General features: G+C 52.0%; 2 protein-coding genes across 2 annotated transcripts in view; one reads left to right on the plus strand and one right to left on the minus strand.

Moving 5' to 3' along the window:
* The window catches only part of LOC142827805 (olfactory receptor 52E2-like), a 195,999-nt gene that overhangs the window by 80,497 nt on the left and 95,891 nt on the right, over nt 1-19,611 (minus strand). The window lies entirely within an intron of this gene.
* On the plus strand, nt 10,594-19,198 carry LOC102451288 (olfactory receptor 51G2-like). The gene is made up of 2 exons (XM_075906212.1): nt 10,594-10,814; nt 18,202-19,198. The coding sequence occupies exons 1-2, from the start codon at nt 10,594-10,596 to the stop codon at nt 19,196-19,198; spliced, it is 1,218 nt and encodes a 405-aa protein (XP_075762327.1).

Genomic DNA, 19,611 nt, shown 5'->3' on the forward strand with positions numbered 1-19,611 from the left:
ACAGGCGAGATTCCAGAGGACTGGAAAAGGGCAAATATTGTGCCCATCTATAAAAAGGGAAATAAAAACAACCCTGGAAACTACAGACCAGTCAGTTTAACTTCTGTATCAGGAAAGATAATGGAGCAAGTAATTAAGGAAATCATCTTCAAACACCCAGAAGATAATAAGGTGATAGGGAACAGCCAGCATGGATTTGCAAAGAAAAAATCATGTCAAACTAATCTGATAGCTTCCTGTGATAGGATAACAAGTCTTGTGGCTAAGGGAGAAGCGGTGGATGTGATATACCTAGACTTTAGTAAGGCATTTGAAATTGTCTCGCATGATATTCTTAAAATTAAACTAGGCAAATAGAACTTAGATGGAGCTACTATAAGGTGGGTGCATAAATGGCTGGATAATCGTACTCAGAATTGTTATTAACGGTTCACAATCCTACTGGAAAGGTATAACAAGTGGGGTTCCGCAGGGGTCTGTTTTGGGACCGGCTCTGTTCAATATCTTCATCAACGATTTAGATATTGGCATAGAAAGAACGCTTATTAAGTTTGCAGACGGTACCAAGATGGGAGGGATTGCGACTAACCTGGAAGATAGGGTCATAATTCAAAATGACCTGGACAAATTGGAGAAATGGTCCGAGATAAACAGGATGAAGTTTAATAAAGACAAATGCAAAGTGCTCCACTGAGGAAGGAACAATCAGTTTCACACATACAGAATGGGAAACGACTGTCTAGGAAGGAGCACGGCAGAAAGGGATCTAGGGGTCATAGTGGACCACAAGTTAAATATGAGTCAGCAGTGTGATGCTGTTGCAAAAAAAGCAAACATGATTCTGGGCTGCATTAACAGGTGTGTTGTGAGCAAGACACAGGAAGTCATTCTTCCGCTCCACTCTGCGCTGGTTAGGCCTCAGTTGGATTATTGTGTCCAGTTCTGGGCACCACATTTCAAGAAAGATGTGGAAAAATTTGAGAGGGTCCAGAGAAGAGTAACAAGAATGATGAAAGGTCTAGAGAACATGATCTATGAGGGAAGGCTGAAGGAATTGGGTTTGTTTAGTTTAGAAAAGAGAATATTGAGGGGGGACATGATAGCAGTTTTCAGGTATCTAAAAGGGTGTCATAAGGAGGAGGGAGAAAACTTGTTCATCTTGGCCTCTGAGGACAGGACACGAAGCAATGGACTTAAACTGCAGCAAGGGAGGTTTAGGAACTTTTTCCTAATGTCCAACCTAACTGTCAGGGTGGTCAAACACTGGAATAAATTGCCCAGGGAGGTTGTGGAATCCCCATTTCTGGAGATATTTAAGAGTAGGTTGGATAAATGTCTATCAGGGATGGTCTAGACAGTATTTGGTCCTGCCATGAGAACAGGGGACTGGACTCGATGACTCTTGAGGTCCCTTCCAGTGCTAGTATTCTATGATTCTATGAATCTATGGTTTCCCACAGCATGAGGTGTAGACATGATTGACATGGGGAGTACCAGAAAATATGGAATTGCCAGTAGTTGGGTCATTTGTTTACAATTCATTTATCTGAATAATGAAAAAGTCATTTCCCAGGGCGTGAAGAGCAACCGATCTGCTTCCCCATTATAATAGTCTCCCTCAGTGCGCACCGCGCTTCATACAAACATTTTCTGTCCTTTCAGACACCTGTTCTGCGAGCATTGCTGTAGATCCTGGGCCCACTCAGGACGTCAGGGGAACGTACGGCACATTCAATAGACACTGTTCTGCCTCAGAGTTTGGTACTTTCATTCCAGCTCCATGGCAGAGTCCAACACGACTGAGTTCACCAACCCCTCCACCTTCATCCTTTTGGGAATTCCTGGCCTGGAGTGGGCCCATGTCTGGATCGCCATCCCCTTCTGCATCATGTACGTCATAACCATCTTGGGGAACCTCACCATCCTGTTCATTGTGAAAACAGAGCCGAGCCTCCATGAGCCCATGTACTATTTCCTCTGCATGCTGGCTGTCACTGACCTGATCCTGTCCACGGCTACACTACCCACAATACTGAGCAATTTCTGGTTCAATTCCAGAGAGATCGATTTCAGTGCCTGCCTCACCCAGCTGTACTTCGTTCATACCTTCGCAGTGACTGAATCTGGGATCCTTTTGGCCATGGCTTTGGATCGCTACGTGGCCATTTGCCGTCCCCTGAGACATTCCACCATCCTGAATAACCCCCTGGTGGCCAAGATTGGCCTGGCCATGATGCTGCGAGGAGCCATACTTGTACTGCCCTGTGCCGTCCTGGCGAGCCAGTGGCCGTATTGCAGAACCAACGTCATTGCCTACACGCACTGTGAGCACATGGACGTGGTGAATCTGGCCTGTGCTGACATCAGTGTCAGTCGTAACTACGGCCTCGTTGTGCTCTTCTGTGCGGATGGTCTGGATATGTTTCTTATCGCTGTGTCCTATATTCTGATCCTCAGGGCCATCTTCAAACTCCCCACAAAGGACGCCCGGCTCAAGACTTTTGGGACCTGCACTTCCCATGTGTGTGTCATCTTAGCCTTTTACACTCCAAATCTCTTCAGCTCCCTTGCTACCCGCTTTGGCCTCAATATACCCCTGCATGTCTACATTCTAACTTCTGACATTTACCTCCTGGTGCCACCCATGATAAACCCCATCATCTACGGAGTGAGGAACAAACAGATCCGGGACAGGCTGCTCTTGCTTGTTACGCTGAAAGGAACGTAAACGTTTTCTCCTGGATCTCAGATCGATCTCATTGCCGTGAAGGCTGGTGCTGGGCTTGCTTCCCCGAATGACTCACTGGCTAGTCAAATTGCTTTTCAATCCTTTCCTGATATTTCTTTCCAAGTATAACATATTGGGGAATCCATTTGTATGTGACTCATTAAATTGTAGGGTTTCTACATCATAACTGGACACTCAAGGCCCTGACAATGACCCCATCTCTTTCCCAACGGCCCCACCGCTGCCCCGTACCTTCCTTTGGGATCCAGGCTGGTTTGTGCCTCTTCCAATATCCTACCCACTTGCATGCTCCTCTCCTCTTCTATCACCCATCGGATCCCCTCTGTGACGGGTTCCCTCTGCCCCCCAGGATGGCAGCTGGAGCTGAGACAGAGCTGAGACCCCTGCTTCCCATGTCTGGGTTCCCTCCTGTGTTGTGAATTGCAAGTGGCAAAGCCCCCCCATCTGCCTCACCCCAACTTTCACAGGCAGGCCCCGCACTGAGCGGTGTTCATGGATGCTCAGCCAGCCATTGCTTGAGCCCCCAATGGAGAGGCTACAGCCCAAACACCCCCAGACCTCCAGCCAACGCCTCCGCAGCTGCCCTGCCCTTGTCCCATCCAGTATGGATGTGATGCCCAGTGCCCTGCTGCTAGAAAGGAAAGTGCGTGTTCACCATCTAAGGTTCCTGAGCTGAGACTGGCCCCTTTGCACTGATATGAACACACAGTGTGCGAGCTGACGTGTATTTAATAGATTTCTGAGCTACAGAAAGAGTGATTTCCAGGGAGCGGCGGTGATAGCAACCAGGAGAAAGTAGAATAACCCCTAAGGAATGAAAGAAAACCTTGATCCAAGCCTAACCTCCTAGTGGGGCTATGAATGGAGCAGTGTCTCACCAAGTGTTCTAGCACAACAGGGTAGCTTTTTCAGGCAGGCCCCCTTGGTTCCATGCATATGAGCTGTACAGACAGAACCAGCAAATCATCTGCTTTCAACAGACAGCTCCCTTGGCCCGCTTTGTACAAAATGTGGGGCAAACACACAACTCATGTGTTCATAGAACCGTGGAGCTGGAGGAGACCTCAGAAGGTCATCAAGTCCAGCCCCCTGCAGGTTCACATAAGAAATCGGCACAGAGGTGGCCAAGCAGAAATCCTCCCAAGGTTTGAGTGCGGGGCCAGCAGATGCCTCCTAGAGAGCTGTTCCCAATGGGACCAACTTTCACTGGTGCACCTATCACAGAACCCGTCAGTGCTCAGGCCGGTGAGGGTGGCACCGCAGGCTGCACATTTCAAGCCCCTGTCACACACTCGAGTCCAGCCCAAATGCAGCCTGGCTGGAGTTGCAGACGCAAGGCACCAGGCACCAGGCACTAGGCACGGGACAGTTGGGGACCAAAGGAGGGGAGCAGGAAGACTCACAGGGAGTCTGGTCCATTTGCTCCCAGTGGCACTCCATAGCAAGCTTCGCTGAGCTCAGAATTTCCTGTAAATGTCTTTCAAGCCACCCAGAGTTGGTGTGGGGTGCCCAGGGGCGAGAGGGAGCCAGAATGCAGCTCTCTCAAATCTTATCCTTGCAGGGGACTCTTGAAAGGTGTATACATTAAATGACCTGGAGAGACCCTGCTCTGGTCTCCTGCTTTGCACTGGCTGCAGGACTGCTCCGGAGTCATCCCTGCCTGAAAGGAGCAGAGCTCTGAGGAAAACCCTCCATCCTGAGTGAAACATACGCAGTCAGTGACCCTCCATGTTCCACATTTCCACTACGTCTGTATCATAGAATCATAGAATACCAGGAATGGAAGGGACCTCGAGAGGTCATCGAGTCCAGTCCCCTGCCCTCACGGCAGGACCAAGCTCCGTCTACACCATCCCTGCTAGACATGCATCTAATCTACTCTTAAATATCTCCACAGATGGTGTGACGGACTGGGCCGTATCTGGGCACCGCTGAGGGCGTCCGCTCAGGGTGAATTGCTCAAATCCGGCCCCCAGACTGATGACCTTCCCAAACAGGCCACAAAGCAGTCCCACAGAGCGCTTCAGCTGCCTGCCTGAAGCCTCATGAGCGAAACCCCTTCGACACGCCAGCAATATCCGTGCCCCAGATGGCCCCGGGCCTCATATACTGGTGGGGGGTCTTAGCACCCAATATCATCTACCCTGAACAAGTTCTGTCCGGTTCCAAGAAACCAGCCACAGATCCCTGGTCAATTTCCCCTCTGGACCTTACCCACAAATCACGCTGGGCCAATCCTTTAGCATCTAACATCTAAAGGTTTATTACCACAAGAAAGAAAAGCATGAGAGTGAGGTTGTTAAAGGATAGTACATTACATGCACCGAATCTCCCAGTTCTCGGTGCAGGCTCTAGCAGAGATGTTACAGCTGCTGGTTTAAAAGTCCTTGTTGCGCCTCCTAGGATCAGGATGGGTTCACAGGTCTTCCGGGCTCTTCGATCCCTGCACTGCTGCCTCTGGGATGAAGTGCTGAGCTGAAGACCAAGATGGAGTCCATCACATGGCATCTTTATCCCTCCTTCCTGGTCTCTTCTTGGCTACAGCAGGTCACCTGGCCCACAGCTTATTCCTGTGTTCCCTGCTGGTAGCCCTTAGGTATGAGTCACCCTCATTCTTTAGGTGTGTCCTTGGCCCATTGAGTGCCATTGTCCCACAGGGCCTCGCATGTCCTTAGCATGTCCATAGGCTGGGCTCTGCCCACTGCTCAAACACATGCAGAGAAATATTCAGTTTCCACTCAGATTACAGATTCCTACCCACACACACAGACATTATACACTCACATGAACAGCGTACATAGGATTAGCAGACAGTGAGCTTCTATTCAATACCCCACATGGCCCCTTTTATACCATTTTTGGGGCCAACACCCCCACCTAGGGTTGCAGCAGCGATCTGGCTGCTCTCCTCAAAATCCAGTAATGTGACACCCCCAATGCATCATTGATGCAGGAAGTGATGCCAGTAACATCACTGAGGACATCACAGGCCTCCCCATGCTTTGGTTCTGGGTCATCACATGTTCTACCCAATGGCAGAAACAACAGTACAGAGCTGGATGAGAGTATGAGAACCCAGTGTGCCTAAAATGGGCTTCATTATTGCAAGGTCTGCCCTATTGACACCCATGTCCTTGCACTGTCTCACCAACCCAAGGTAGAACTTGGTAAAAACCACAGCTACCTGGATCTGCTTCTGCGGCATGATCCCTAAGTGTGTCAGGTGATTTTGCCCCGAGCTGAAGAAAATAGTGAATTTATCCAGGCTAGCTCTGGCAACTCTCTGAACAACAATTAACACTGTGTGAATGCAGGTATTCTCACCCCAAATCATGTAGGCATTTTTGCAATTAGCCACAAAAACAAAATGGTGGTGTGCCTCAGTTTCCCTTTTCACACAGGACCGTCTGGCTGGAACCTTTTTTGTCCTGTAAGAAGTTCCAAGACCAGTTACAAGTGTTAACCACGAAATAGCAACATCACAATGTCCCCTTACATACCTTCTGTCGTTTGGTACATCTCTGGACAGTTTACATGGTATTTCCATAAGCTCATGCACACTGTATACCGTTACATTTCTCTGCAACAATAATACATCGGTTACAAGAATTAACATCAGTAACAAGAACAATCCTATCTCAGGTGTATATTGACATTCTCCATCAGGCCCCTTCTCTGGCCCCACACCATTGCAGTTTTGGCCCTTCAGGTTTAAACTTCATATCTTCTTGGCCAAAGCAGGTCCTGCCCCTCCCCCTTGTCCTGTGGCTCCAGGCCTGAAACCTCTGGCCTGACCAAGACAAAGGGCTGGCTGGGCGTGACTCCCTGGCTCACAATGGCCCTGGAATTCTCCCCCTTCCCCCACTCAGTGCGGTAACAGCAGTGAGCTGTAGACTCCCAAGTCTCTCCTCTGACCACCTCCAACCTCTGTTTCCACATGGAACCAGATATCCACCTCCCTGATTGATTACGAGCGTCCACCGTGTCCAGAGATGGGAGCGTAACTGCCCTCTCCTGCATCCTAGGGAGAGTGACCACACAGCTGTTCTGCTCTGCATACTTAGTGTCTCAGATTCAGGAGAAGGACTGTGTAGCTAAGTTCCCACTCTCCTCACTCACCTGGGAACAATCCTGTCCCACACACACTGACTTCCCAGCAGGCTGGTCACACACAGTCACTTGTTCATCAGCCTGCTCCAATTCTCTGGCGGTTTCTGCCTCATCTGAAACAACCCACTGTCCCTCTGAGACCTCTCCACAACCCTCCACCCACACCCATGGGTGCATCAGTGATCTGGCTACTCCCCTCAAAATCCAGTAACGTGACAGATGGGGATTTCACAACCTCCCTGGGCAATTTATTCCAGTGTTTGACCACCCTGACAGTTAGGAACTTTTTCCTAATGTCCAACCTCAACCTCCCTTGCTGCAGTTTAAGCCCATTGCTTCTTGTTCTATCTTCAGAGGACAAGATGAACAAGTTTTCTCCCTCCTCCTTATGACACCTTTTCAGATATCTGAAAACGGCTCTCATGTCCCCCCTCAATCTTCTCTTTTATAAACTAAACAAACCCAATTCTTTCAGCCTTCGTTCCTTGGTCCTGTTCTCTAGACCTTTCAGCATTCTTGTGATTAATGATTCCATAACCCTCACCATGTATTTTTCCCCCACAGTGTCCCCTTCAATAGCCTCTCCAGTTAAGTTCATTTTTCAGTTGTTTGTGTTCCAGGGTCCGGTGTGGTAAGGCTGTAGGGGTCTTTGTGTGGTGGCTAGCCCTCTGTGGAGCTCTTCCCCAGTCCCAGTGCTCTGCCTATGTCAATAAAACCAAGCAAACCCATCCAGGATTTCCCAGGGATCCCACTCCCAGCTCGGGAATTTCAGTGACTAACAAAAGTGACATTTTCAGTGTGTGCAGAGACTGACGTGCTTCCCCCATGAGCAGAGACTTCAGTAGTGCGTTCTCTCTCCCTCCAGGCATGTGTTTTGCAAGCGTCATCTTCAAACATGTGCACACAGAAGAAGTCAGGGGCTTGTGTGGTGCATGCGGGAGACACCGTTCTGCATCAAAGTTGGACACCTTCTCCGCTGGGCCATGGCACATTCCAACACAACACACTTGACTAACCCCTCCACCTTCATCCTGCTGGGCATCCCTGGTCTGGAGTGGGCCCATGTCTGGATCGCCATCCCCTTCTGCGCCATGTACATCATAGCCCTCTTGGGGAACCTCACCATCCTGTTCATCGTGAAGAGGGAGTCGAGCCTCCATGAGCCCATGTACTATTTCCTCTGCATGCTGGCCATCTCCGACCTCATCCTACTTACGTCCATCCTGCCCAAAATGCTGAGCATCTTCTGGTTCAATGCCAGGGAGATCGATTTCAGTGCCTGCCTCACCCAGATGTTCTTCATTGACTGCTTCTATTTGGTAGGATCTGGGATCTTCATGGCCATGGCGTTGGATCGCTACGTGGCCATCTGTGATCCCCTGAGACATTCCACCATCCTGACAAACCCGGTGGTGGCCAAGATTGGCCTGGCTGTATTAGTACGCACTGGCCTGCTCGAGTTACCCCTCCCCTTACTGGCCAGGCAGTGGCCATATTGCAGAACTAACATCATCTCCCAGCCGTACTGTCTGCACATCGCCGTGGTGAGCCTGGCCTGCGCCGACATTCGTGTCAGTAGCTACTACGCCCTCGCTGTGACATTGTCTCTGTCAGGTCTGGATGCGCTACTGATCGCCGTATCCTATATCCATGTTCTCAGGGCCATCTTCAAACTCCCCACAAAGGACGCCCGGCTCAAGACATTTGGAACCTGCAGCTCCCACCTGTGCGCCATCCTCGCCTTTTACATCCCTGATCTTTTCATCATCCTCATAGCTGGGCTTGGCCAGATTTTGCCCCTGCACTTCCACATTCTTTTTGCCAACTTGTGCATTTTGATGCCTCCCACGCTCAACCCCATCATCTACGGGGTGAGGACCAAACGGATCCGGGCCAGGCTGCTCTCCCTCTTTACTCAAAAATGGATCTAAGGTTTTCCCGGTGCTCTGGTTCGGAGAATCAGCTCAGTGAAGGGCTGGTTGGTGACACAGGGCTGGGGCCTCATCCCTGAATCACTGACTGGACAGAGAAAGTGCCAGTAACCTCATTCCTGGCCTCCCTGGGATGTGTCAGCAGAAGAATCTGAAGACTCAGTCTGTGTACAACTCATTTACCCCTCAGTAGCTTGAGGGGTAGGCAAAACCTTTGTCACTAGGGCCAGTCTTGGAGTAAGAATGAGGGCTGAAGGATCAGCCACATGCCTGGTGTGAGGCTGGTGAGATAGAGAACAGTGCTCAAGACTTTGTTGAAGTTGGGAGGAAGCTCAAGACTATGTGAAAGCTTTCAAAAAAGCCTCTGTCAAAAAAGAGCATCTATATTGCATTTTGCAGATCGAAAATGCCTTTTCGAAAAAGAGTGTCCAGACTTCCGGATGCTCTGTCAAAAAAAGAAGGCACCTGGAAGTGCTTCTGGTAGTGTATCGGGGCAGCCTTTATTTCCAGGTGCTGCTGCATGCCCTTTGCAGAGACACGTGCTTATAGGGATCCTCCTGGACAGCTGTTGCTCTGCTCCTACTTCTGGCTTGCCCACCTCCTCGAGGGAAAGCAAAGCTGCTGCAGTTCTTGCTCTGGTTGCCCTTCCTCCCCGGACACCACAGCAGCTCATTCTCAGGGTTTTGTTTCTGCTTTTCACTCTTTTTGGCCATGGAGCCTGAGCTGCCCCTGGGCAGGCGACGGCCCCATTCTGCCGTAGTGCAGCTTCTGTTGCATCTTCATGACTCTGTCATGAATCTCCTGCCTCATAAGGACCGAGAACAGACCAAGGAGACCTTCCTCCGGGATGCAGGAGCTCTGTCCTTGCCCCCAGACTTTTTAGGGACAGGCAGATTTGGAGGCAGGAGACGAGTTCAGACTGGTGAGACCAACTCATCATGCAGCTCTGGGATGATGAACACTGGCTCCACAACTTCTGGATGCAGAAGGCCACACTCCAGGAGCTGTGTGCCTGGCTCGCCCCTGCTCTGCAACACCAGGACACCCACCTGCGGCCCGCCATCCCCCTGCAGAAGCGGGTCGCAATCGCCCTGTGGAAGCTGGCCACCGCTGACAGCTACCGCTCCATTGGACACCAGTTTGGCATGGGGAGGTCTACCGTCGGGGCCGTCTTGATGGAGGTAAGTCACTTTCGGGGGACAGGCCCTGCTGAGTGAGTGGGTTGAGAAAGGGGGACTGCCAGGCAAGGGCAAGAGGGAGTGGGGGATGGAGTGGCACTTGGAGGCTGCTTCTCGGCCACCCCTGCACTGATGTGGGGGAGGGGTCATCCTGACAAGGGGAGGGGTGGGTTGGGAGTGGGGAGGGTTCTCCTCCCAAGTGCTTAGGTAACCTGTCCAACTCCCTGGTTTCTGTCTGTCTATTTGTCTCGTGCTGCAAGTGGTGAGGGCCATCAATGTGGAGCTGCTGAAGAGGCTCGTCCGTCTCCGGGACCTAGACAACATCCTTGCCGGGTTTGCTGCCCTTGGCTTTCCGATCCGTGGAGGAGCCCTCAAGGGGACACACATCGCGACCCATGCACCGCCCCATCGAGCAGCCCAGTTTATAAACAGGAAGGGCTCCTATTCCATGGTGCTGCAGGCGCTGGGCGACCACAGGGACACTTTATGGACGTTTGTGTCGGGTGGTCGGGGCAGGCACATGATGCCCACATATTCCACAGCTCCTACCTGAAATGTTGCAGGCAGGAACATTTTTCCCCAGTGGCACCTTGCGCTCTGGGGCGTGAAGATGCCAGAGTGCATAATGGCCGATGTGGCCTATCCCCTGATGCCGTGGCTCATGAAGCCCTACACCGGCTACCTGTATGCAAGCAAGGAGCTTTTCAGCACGCATCTTAGCCACGCTCGCATCCAGGTGGCATGCGCCTTCGGCAGTCTGAAAGAGAGGCTCCGTTGCCTCCTCACACGCCTGGAGATGGGCGAACGCAGCGTCCCAGAGGTGGTGGCCGCATGTATAAAACTATGGTATGCCCACATCTTGAGTACTGTGTACAGACATGGTCTCCTCACCTCAGAAAAGATGTTTTAGCCTTGGAAAGGGTTCAGAAAAGGGCAACTAAAATGATTAGGGGTTTGGAACGGGTCCCATATGAGGAGAGGTTAAAGCGACTGGGACTTTTCAGTTTGGAAAAGAGGAGACTGAGGGGGGATATGATAGAGGTCTATAAAATCATGAGTGGTGTGGAGAGGGCTGATAAAGAAAAGTTATTTATTAGTTCCCATAATAGAAGAACTAGTGGACACGAAGGGTGTGTCTAGACTACATGGCTCCGTCGATGGAGCCCTGTAGATGAGGCAGGGAAATGAAGTGGCAATTTAAATAATCGTTGCTTCATTTAAACCAAAATGGCCGCTGTGCTGTGCCAATCAGCTGTTTGTCAGCACAGTGCGGCAGTCTAGACGGGGATCTGCCAGCCCCAGAGCCCTTTGTTTGCAGGTCCTTTATGCCTCGTGAAACATTTCCTTTTGTCGTCCTGCCTCATCTACATGGCTCCATCGACAGAGCCATGTAGTGTAGACACACCCCAAATGAAGTTAATGGGTAGCAGGTTTAAAACTAATAAAAGAAAGTTCTTCTTCACACAGTGTGTAGTCAACCTGTGGAACTCCTTGCCAGAGGAGGCTGTGAAGGCTAGGACTATAATAGAGTTTAAAGAGAACCTAGATAAATTCATGGAGGTTGGGTCCATAAAAGGCTATTAGCCAGGGGGTAGGAATGGTGTCCCTGGCCTCTGTTTGTCAGAGGCTGGAGATGGATGTCAGGAGACAATTCACTTGGTCACTGTCTTCGGTCCACCCCCTCTGGGGCACCTGGTGCTGGCTACTGCTGGCAGACAGGATACCGGGCAAGATGGACCTTTGGTCTGACCCAGTACGGCCGTTCTTATGTTCTTATGTTGCGCCCTCCATAACCTGTTGGGGAGGAAAGGGGAGGACAGGTGCTGATGGAGAGCAGAGGCCATTTGAGGAGCCCCGGATGGCTGCCATCTGCCTGGCTCACCAGTCTGGTGTCTGAATCCGTGAGGCCTTGAGAGATTCTCAGGAGTCCACTGACTCTCCCCAGGGCCTCCCCCATGGGCCTGGCCGACCCTACCTTTCCCTCCACGACCCTCGCTCTCTTCCCATAAATACATACACACCCCGTTTTCTTTGGAAACAGAAATTGGTTTTTTATTAGAAGCAGTAATGTCGAAGCGAAGGCTTCACTCACTTTTAGCAAAGTGAGCCAAACGTGGCCCCAGCAGAGCCGGGCCCAGTAAGGCTGCTAATACAATCAATCCTAGTATCTCTAACCTAGTACACTTAGCCAAACAAGTCTGATGGCAGGGCAAGAAATCAAAGCAAACTTCAAAGAGGAATTATTATCAGCAAAGAAAGAAACAGGGTTTTTTAGGGAGTTCGAGCTTCAGCTCAAAATAGTTCATTATCACATTCCACCAGCGCATCCTTCTGGCCTCTCCACACCTCGGTGAAGGCCCGTTCACTCCCTCTAGTGTACGTGCAGACACAAGAAACTGAAATGGCTTTTTTTTATACAGAACGGCTTCTAGCTCAATATGAAAAGGTTTCTACAGTAGCAATACAGAAAATGTGCTAATTGTGTAAACCACCTTTCTCTCGTTCAACTGCTTAGAAACAAGTGAATCTGTCAGTGAAAAATAAAGAATTGGTTCTATGTCCGTCCACTGGGGTGGTAGGGGGCTGAACACCGGGAGGGGGGAGAGGGGCTGAACACCGGGAGGGGGGAGGGGGGCTGAACACCGGGAGGGGGGAGGGGGGCTGAACACCGGGAGGGGGGACGGGACTCAAGTAGGCTGCTGCTTCCTTCCTGCATCTTGGCACCGCCACGGCCTTGGGCTCTGGTGAAGCAAGAGCTAGTCCTGGCCTGGGTGGGGGGTGGGGGGCAGTTGTTGGGCCTGTGAGGGCTCAGGAGCAGGAGGAGCTGGGGGTCTGGAGGGGCTGGGGTGTAAGGGACGGCTGGAGGGGCTCAGGGAGTGGGAGGGGCTGGGGGGGAAGGGGGGCTGGGAAGAAGGGGGGCTAAGGGGTATGGGAGCAGGGGCCTGGCGTGCAGGAGGAGCGGTGCCCGTGACGGGGCAGGCAAGGCTAGGACCTCCCGCATAGTGGCACAGATGGAAGTGCGCTACCAGACCAGCTCATCCAGCAGCCTGGTGCGCCACTCGGCCTCTGCCTCCAGCCACTACGTGCTCCCTCAGCAGGTCCGTGTAGACCCGCCAGTGCCTGCGGGTGCCACGGGTCTGGGATGGGGGTGGGGCGAGTGTGGTGCTCCCCTGTTGGGTAGAGGGTCAGGCAGTGGACTAAAAGAGGAGGGGACAGTCACTGTCTGTGAGCACCCCCGCTGTCCCCTAGGGCAAGCCGTGTCTGGCAGGAGCTCTCCTTGGACAGGAGACTCAGGGGTGTTACACATGACACCGCGTGTGAGTTGGGCAGCGGCCTGAAAGCCTCACAGGGGCCCCACAGTGGCAACGGGACTAGCTGGCCCCTCACACTGCCAACCCGCCCGTATTGGGTGACCCTCAAATCACTCACCGGATGATCCCTCCCCAATGTCCTCGGACGCCTGAGAGGCCTGTGGGGTCCACAGGATCAGCTCCTAGGAGAGGGTCCCTGCTGCCTCCTCTTCCTCCTCCGGGTGCAGCTTTCCTGCCTTTCCTGCCTGGTCCTCCTCCCTCAGGGGTCGGTCCATGATGTGGTGGACGCAGTGGACTCTGGGCTTCCACACTGCCCAGGCTGTGCTCCAACTCCTGGTAGTAAGGGCAGCTCTCTGGGAGCTCTGCTCCCAGGCCTTGGCATATCCCTGGCACAGCTCTTTCACCTTGGCCCTGACTTGGGCCATGGTGCAGGGGTGATGCCGTTACTGTGCAGTCCCTGGGCCATGTGCGCCTAGACGTCTGCATTCCTGCGGCGTGGTGGCAGGGCCCGCAGGGCCTCTTCCTGGGACCAGAGCTCCAGGAGGGTTTTTATTTCAGGGCCAGACCAGACTGGTGCCCGTGTTTTGGTGCCCCTGGGTGGGTTCTCCTCGCTGTCCTGAGAAGGGTCACGGGGGCCTTGAGGCTGGGACGTGGCTACACGGGTGCTCTGGCTGGCTCCCTGAATGGCCCTATGGGCTCCAATCAAAGGCCCATCCGGCCAGTGTCCTCCTTCCACACAGACCGGTGCCCAGAGGAGAGGAACAGGGAAAGCATCATCCACTGAGCCACCTCCACAGAGCAGGGGATCAGCAAGTGACCAGAGAGGGTTTGTGTTTCGCTTGTGTTGGCTATTCTAGATCTCTCTGTCTATCTTCATTAATGACCGGGCTGAGGGGATGGGTTGCTCCCTCGGCAAGTTTACGGATGACACTAAGCTGGGGGGTGGTAGATACGCTGGAGCGCAGGGATAGGGTCCAGAGTGACCTAGACAGATTGGAGGATTGGGCCAAAAGAAATCTGAAGAGGTTCAACAAGGACAAGTGTAGAGTCCTGCACTTGGGACGGAAGAATCCCAAGCATTGGTACAGGCTGGGGACTGACTGGCTAAGTAACAGGTCAGCAGAAAAGACCCTGGGGATTCCAGTGGATGAGAAGCTGGGTGCCCTTGTAGCCAAGAAGGCTAATGGTACATTAGGGGCATTAGGAGCAGCATTGCCAGCAGATCCAGAGATGTTATCATTCCCCTTTATTTGGCACTGATGAGGCCACATGTGGAGTATTGTGTCCAGTTCTGGGACCCCCACTACAAAAAGGATGTGGACACATTGGAAAGGATCCAGCGGAGGGCAGCCAAAATGATTAGGAGGCTGGAGCACATGACCTACGAGGAGAGGCTGAGGGATTTGGGCTTGTTTAGTCTGCAGAAGAGAAGAGTGAGGGGGGATTTGAGAGCAGCCTGCAACTCCCTGAAGGGGGTTCCAAAGGGGATGAAGAGAGGCTGTTCTCAGTGGGGGCAGATGGCAGAACAAGGAGCAACGGTCTCAAGCTGCAGTGGGGGAGGTCTAGGTTGGCTATTAGGAAACACTATTTCACTGGGAAAGTAGGGAAGCCCTGGAGTGCATTCCCTAGGGAAGTGGTAGAATCTCCGCCTCTAGGGGTGTATAATTCCCAGCTTGACAAAGCTCTGGCTGAGATGGTTGAGTTGGGGTTGGTCCTGCTTTGGGCAGGGCGCTGGACTCGATGACCATCTGAGATCTCTTCCAGCCATAGGATTCTTTCTGCCCATCCCTCCTGGGCATTTCTAGGCTATGGGACCCTATCGGCACTAGGCATAACCCCAATTCTTCTATTAATGAATGATTATTTAAAATACACAAACACAGAGAGGAGCCAATTCCTCCCTGATGCAGCCAAGAGGCCAAGACGTCTCCTCTCCCTTTGGGAAGAGACTTTAATTGCTGTGGAATCCTCACTATGGATGGAGAATTCAGCAGCACAGACAAGCTTGTCTCCAGCCTATTTACACGGAGACGGTTGCTCATTCATTAGCGGCTGAGGGAACCCCCTTGGGACGGCCCAGAGCTGTATTATAGATGGTGCCCAGCCCTGTGCCGGCTCTCGGCGTGGGACGCTGCTGCAGATGCTGGGCTGAGAGAGGTGGGGACGCGGCTGCCTGAGGGGGATTCCAGGGAAGACACGTCCCTCCCAGCAGTCACAGGTACCAGCTCTAGCTGAGGGGTTACCCTGCCCCACAGACCCGGCACAACAGTGTGTTTGACGGGATAGTGAATAGGTCTGGGGCCCTCTCTGCCCTGCCCAGACATTCTACATCCCTGGGCCCTTGTCACAGGGGATGAGTTTGCTCCGGTATCTCCAGCCAAAAGGACCCTCTTTTCAATGTCCCAGCCCATCTGATGGCCTCTAGGCCAGAGGTGGCTGCATTTCTGTGGCCCGGGGATCCTCCAGGACGTAAGATTTCCGGACATGCACATCACAAGGCTAGTTCTGAGTCCACGGGCTGGACTCTGCTCAGTCTCCTCTTAGTGAAAACTGCCCTTGTCGTGAGAGCTGAGCAAAGAGCTGAGCAGCTAGTGGTGGGTGAATTCGCAGACACCGTCCCCTCCTCTCCGGCCTCTCAGGGCTCCGGCTGTTCACGGAGAGTTTCCACACGACCTGTGTGTGGTAGGGAACAGGGCAGTGCGGGGGGATCCTCGCTAGAGGTGCCAGAGCCCTGGGAACAACTCCACATAAGGCAAGGCGCTGCTCCTCTCGCTTCCTGTGAGATGGCAGCTGAACTGTTGTGCCCGAAACGTTCTGTATCCTTTCAGTGGGAGGACAACACCCCAAGTGGGAAATTTCAGTCCAAGCCATCACAGTCTGGTGACAGCAACTTAAAATGGTGCTGTCTGGTTGAAGGTGCCAGACCCCCTTAATAAAGGGGAGACCAGTAGCACCAACAACAGTGCCCAATTCATCTGTGGGTCCCAGTCCACCGGCCTCTCTGCTCCACAGATGCCTGGGGCGAGGAGTTCCACAGGCCCAACATATAGGAGGGAAAACGTTTCTTTCTCCCCTGTGATATGTCCAGACGTGCACTGTGACTGAATGGTCCCTTCTCCATGTGCTCTGAGGCAGAGTAAATTATTTCCCCAGGAGGGTGGGGAAGCACTGGGATGGGTTCCCTAGGGAGGGGGTGGATTTTTAAGTCTCGGCTTGACAGAGAGCTGGCTGGGATGATTTAGTTGGGGCTCCTAATGCTGGATAAATAGCACAGACAGGCTGGTCTCCAGCCTCTTTACATCCAGTTGTCGCTTCTCCCCCCAAGGCTGAGCGAACCCCCTGGCACAGCCCAGAGCAGTGTTATAAGCAGGGCTCAGCCCTGTGCCGGCTCTCGGCGCCGGACGCTGCTGCAGACGCTGGGCTGAGAGAGGTGGGGACGCGGCTGCCTGAGGGGGGTTCCCAGGGAAGACACGTCCCTCTCAGCACTCACAGGTACCAGCTCTGGCCGAGGGCTCCCCTACCCCACAGCCCCAGGGCAAAGTGAATTTCTCTGACTTCAGCTTCCAGCCACTGATCCGAGTTCTGCGCCAGGTCACAGAGCGTCATTACAACGTTACTGCAAAGGTAAATCAATGAAGTTCCCTAAGTCTCTGTCTCAGCCCAGCGGTCCCTCCAGCCCAGTATCCGTGAATTCAGCTAGGTCTTTGCTGAGCCCTGTTATAGTCTGAGCCTTCACAGCATCCTCCCACAAGACGTCCCGCGGGTTGTTGTGCTTTGTGCAGACATACCTCCTCTTACTGCCTTTGGTTTGCTTGTAACCCTGCTCCCCGTTTCATATGTGCTCTACTGACAGTGTAGACTTACAGAGTGTCATGACAACCTAAGGTAAATTCCCCAAGTCTCTGGCTGTTCCTCATTGTGTCCAGCCGCCAATTGCTTCTGAGGCTATTTTGACTCCATCTCCCATGTGCCAGCCTCCCTTTGGAATGTGACCCTGAAACTGGACACACCCGGGATCCCCGATGCCACCGGCAGGACTTGAGCCCCCCTAGAAACAGCCCCATTTACCGAGCATCACCCATTGACAGCAGCTTTCTGAGAGCCATCAGCTAGTGTCTAGTCATGACAACATCCGAACGGCCATCCTGGGCCAGCCCAGCGGTCCCTCTAGCCCAGTGTCTGTGAATTTAGCTAGTTCTTTGCTGAGTCCTGTTACAGTCTGAGCCTTCACAGCATCCTCCGGCAAGACGTCCCGCGGGTCGACTGTGCTTTGTGTAGACATACCTCTAATGTGTTTAAACTGAGTAGAGATCTGGAGTCAGACCGAATCCTTGTTCCAGAGTGCAGGGTGTTCTGATGGAAGGGTTTGCTCAGGCCCTCTGTGCTTTTCATGGGCTGTTCAGCAATTTGAGTTCATACAGATCTTCCTAGGCCACGTTCCATCTCGGGAAGAGTGTGTGCTTTGGTGAAGAGCCACTCTGCTGAGAGCCAGGAGACCTGACTTCTAGCACTGATCTCCAGTGTGGCCTTGTACAAGTTGCTTATCTCTCCTGTGCTTTTGTCTGCCCCTCCGTGAAATGGGAATATATGTCCTCCTTCCCAGGAAGGTCAAGGCATATAGAATAGGACTCACTGGCACTTAGGGTCTTTTTGAAAGGCCTCTGAGATACAGGAAGGCAAAGGTCTCTAGAAGAACAGGATATTATTAAAAGCTTCAGGGATAGCCGAGTTAGTCTGTACAAGATAAACTTAAAAAAGAACTGGTAGCATTTTAAAGACTAACAAAACATGTAGATGTATCATGAGCTTTTGTGGACACAGCCCACTTCTTCAGATGTAATGGAGTTTTATATGTGAGTGGGGATCAGTGAGAACCACAAGGGATTTTAATGAATGTATCAGCTAGAACCTTTTCATTGCAGGGAATGTGGTTTCTTACACAGAGCAGCACCTCCCGAGGGCATCATGCCAACCTGCAATGAAACCAACATCAGTCGTACAACCTTCCTCCTGGCAGGCATCCCCGGGTTGGAAGATGCCGGCCCCTGGATCTCCATCCCATTCTGCTCCATGTACCTCGTGGCAATATTAGGAAACTCTCTGATTCTGTTTGTGATAAAGACACGACAGAGTCTCCATCACCCCATGTACTTGTTCCTTTCCATGTTGTGTGTCACCGACCTCTGCTTCTTGGCTTCTACCTTGCCCACGGTGCTCAGCGTCTTCCTGTTTAACAGGAGAGAAATTGACGTTGATCTCTGTTTGGCCCAACTTTTCTTTGTTCACACTTGCTCTCTCATGGAATCCTCTGTACTACTCGCCATGGCCTTTGACCGCTTTGTTGCCATACGCCACCCACTGAGATATGCTTCCATTTTAACCAGTGCCAGGATAAGAAACATTGGGCTGGCAACAATAATCAAGGGTAGCGGTCTGAATATCCCACTCGTCCTTCTTCTCAAGAGGTTGCCGTACAGCAGGATTCAACCTCTCTCCTATCCCTATTGCTTGCATCCAGATATGATGAAGGTGGCCTGCGCAGACACTACGCCCAATAGCTCCTATGGCTTGTTTATTGTTCTTTCTTCTTTGGCCTTGGACTCGGTGCTTATTATCTTGTCTTACATCATGATCCTTACCACAGTGCTGAGTCTCACATCCTGGCGTCAGCGTCTCAAGGCCCTGAATACCTGCATCTCCCACATCTGTGTCACGTTGCTGTTCTACACCCCGTTGCTCAGTTTGACGATGATCCATAGAGTCATGAAAAATGCCCTTCCGCTGAGTCAAATTCTACTGTCTTATGTCCACTACCTCCTCCCCCCTGTGCTGAACCCCATCGTGTACAGCATAAAGACCAAAGAGATTCGTAAACAGACCATGAAGATCTTTCAAAACTATTCCACTAAGAGGCTCTGATGGGGCTCTGAGCTGCTTTGTCTAATCTGTTTATGTATGAACCTCCATACCCAGGATCTCCAAGAGCTGCTGTGACCCTGAACCAGCAAGGGTTAAGCATCCAGGCAGCGGATTGAACTAAATACAACTTTCAAGAATGTATGAGAAATGTATTGAAATGGAAACAAGGTCATTGCTTGTAGACAGCTGGAGGAGCCATAGTAAACATACTGTCAAGTATCAGAGGGGCAGCCGAGTTAGTATCGATCTGCAAATGAGACAAGGAGTCCTGTGGCACCTTATAGACTAAGGGTATGTCTACACCTGTGTCACATTGCTGGATCTTGAGGGGAGCAGCCAGATCACTGATGCACCCATAGGTGGGGGTGTTGGCCCCAAAAATGGTATAGGAGGGGGCCATGTGAGGTATTGAA

Source organism: Pelodiscus sinensis, chromosome 1 (genome assembly GCF_049634645.1).
Source record: "Pelodiscus sinensis isolate JC-2024 chromosome 1, ASM4963464v1, whole genome shotgun sequence".
In the NCBI taxonomy this organism is placed as follows: domain Eukaryota; kingdom Metazoa; phylum Chordata; order Testudines; family Trionychidae; genus Pelodiscus; species Pelodiscus sinensis.

Excerpts from the sequence above, each read along its gene's own strand:
- LOC102451288 (XM_075906212.1), top strand. The coding sequence starts at position 10,594 with ATGGCCGATGTGGCCTATCCCCTGATGCCGTGGCTCATGAAGCCCTAC. Across the intron at positions 10,815-18,201 it reads GCCGCATGTATAAAACTATG|GGAATGTGGTTTCTTACACA; the intron begins GTATGCCCACAT and ends TTTTCATTGCAG.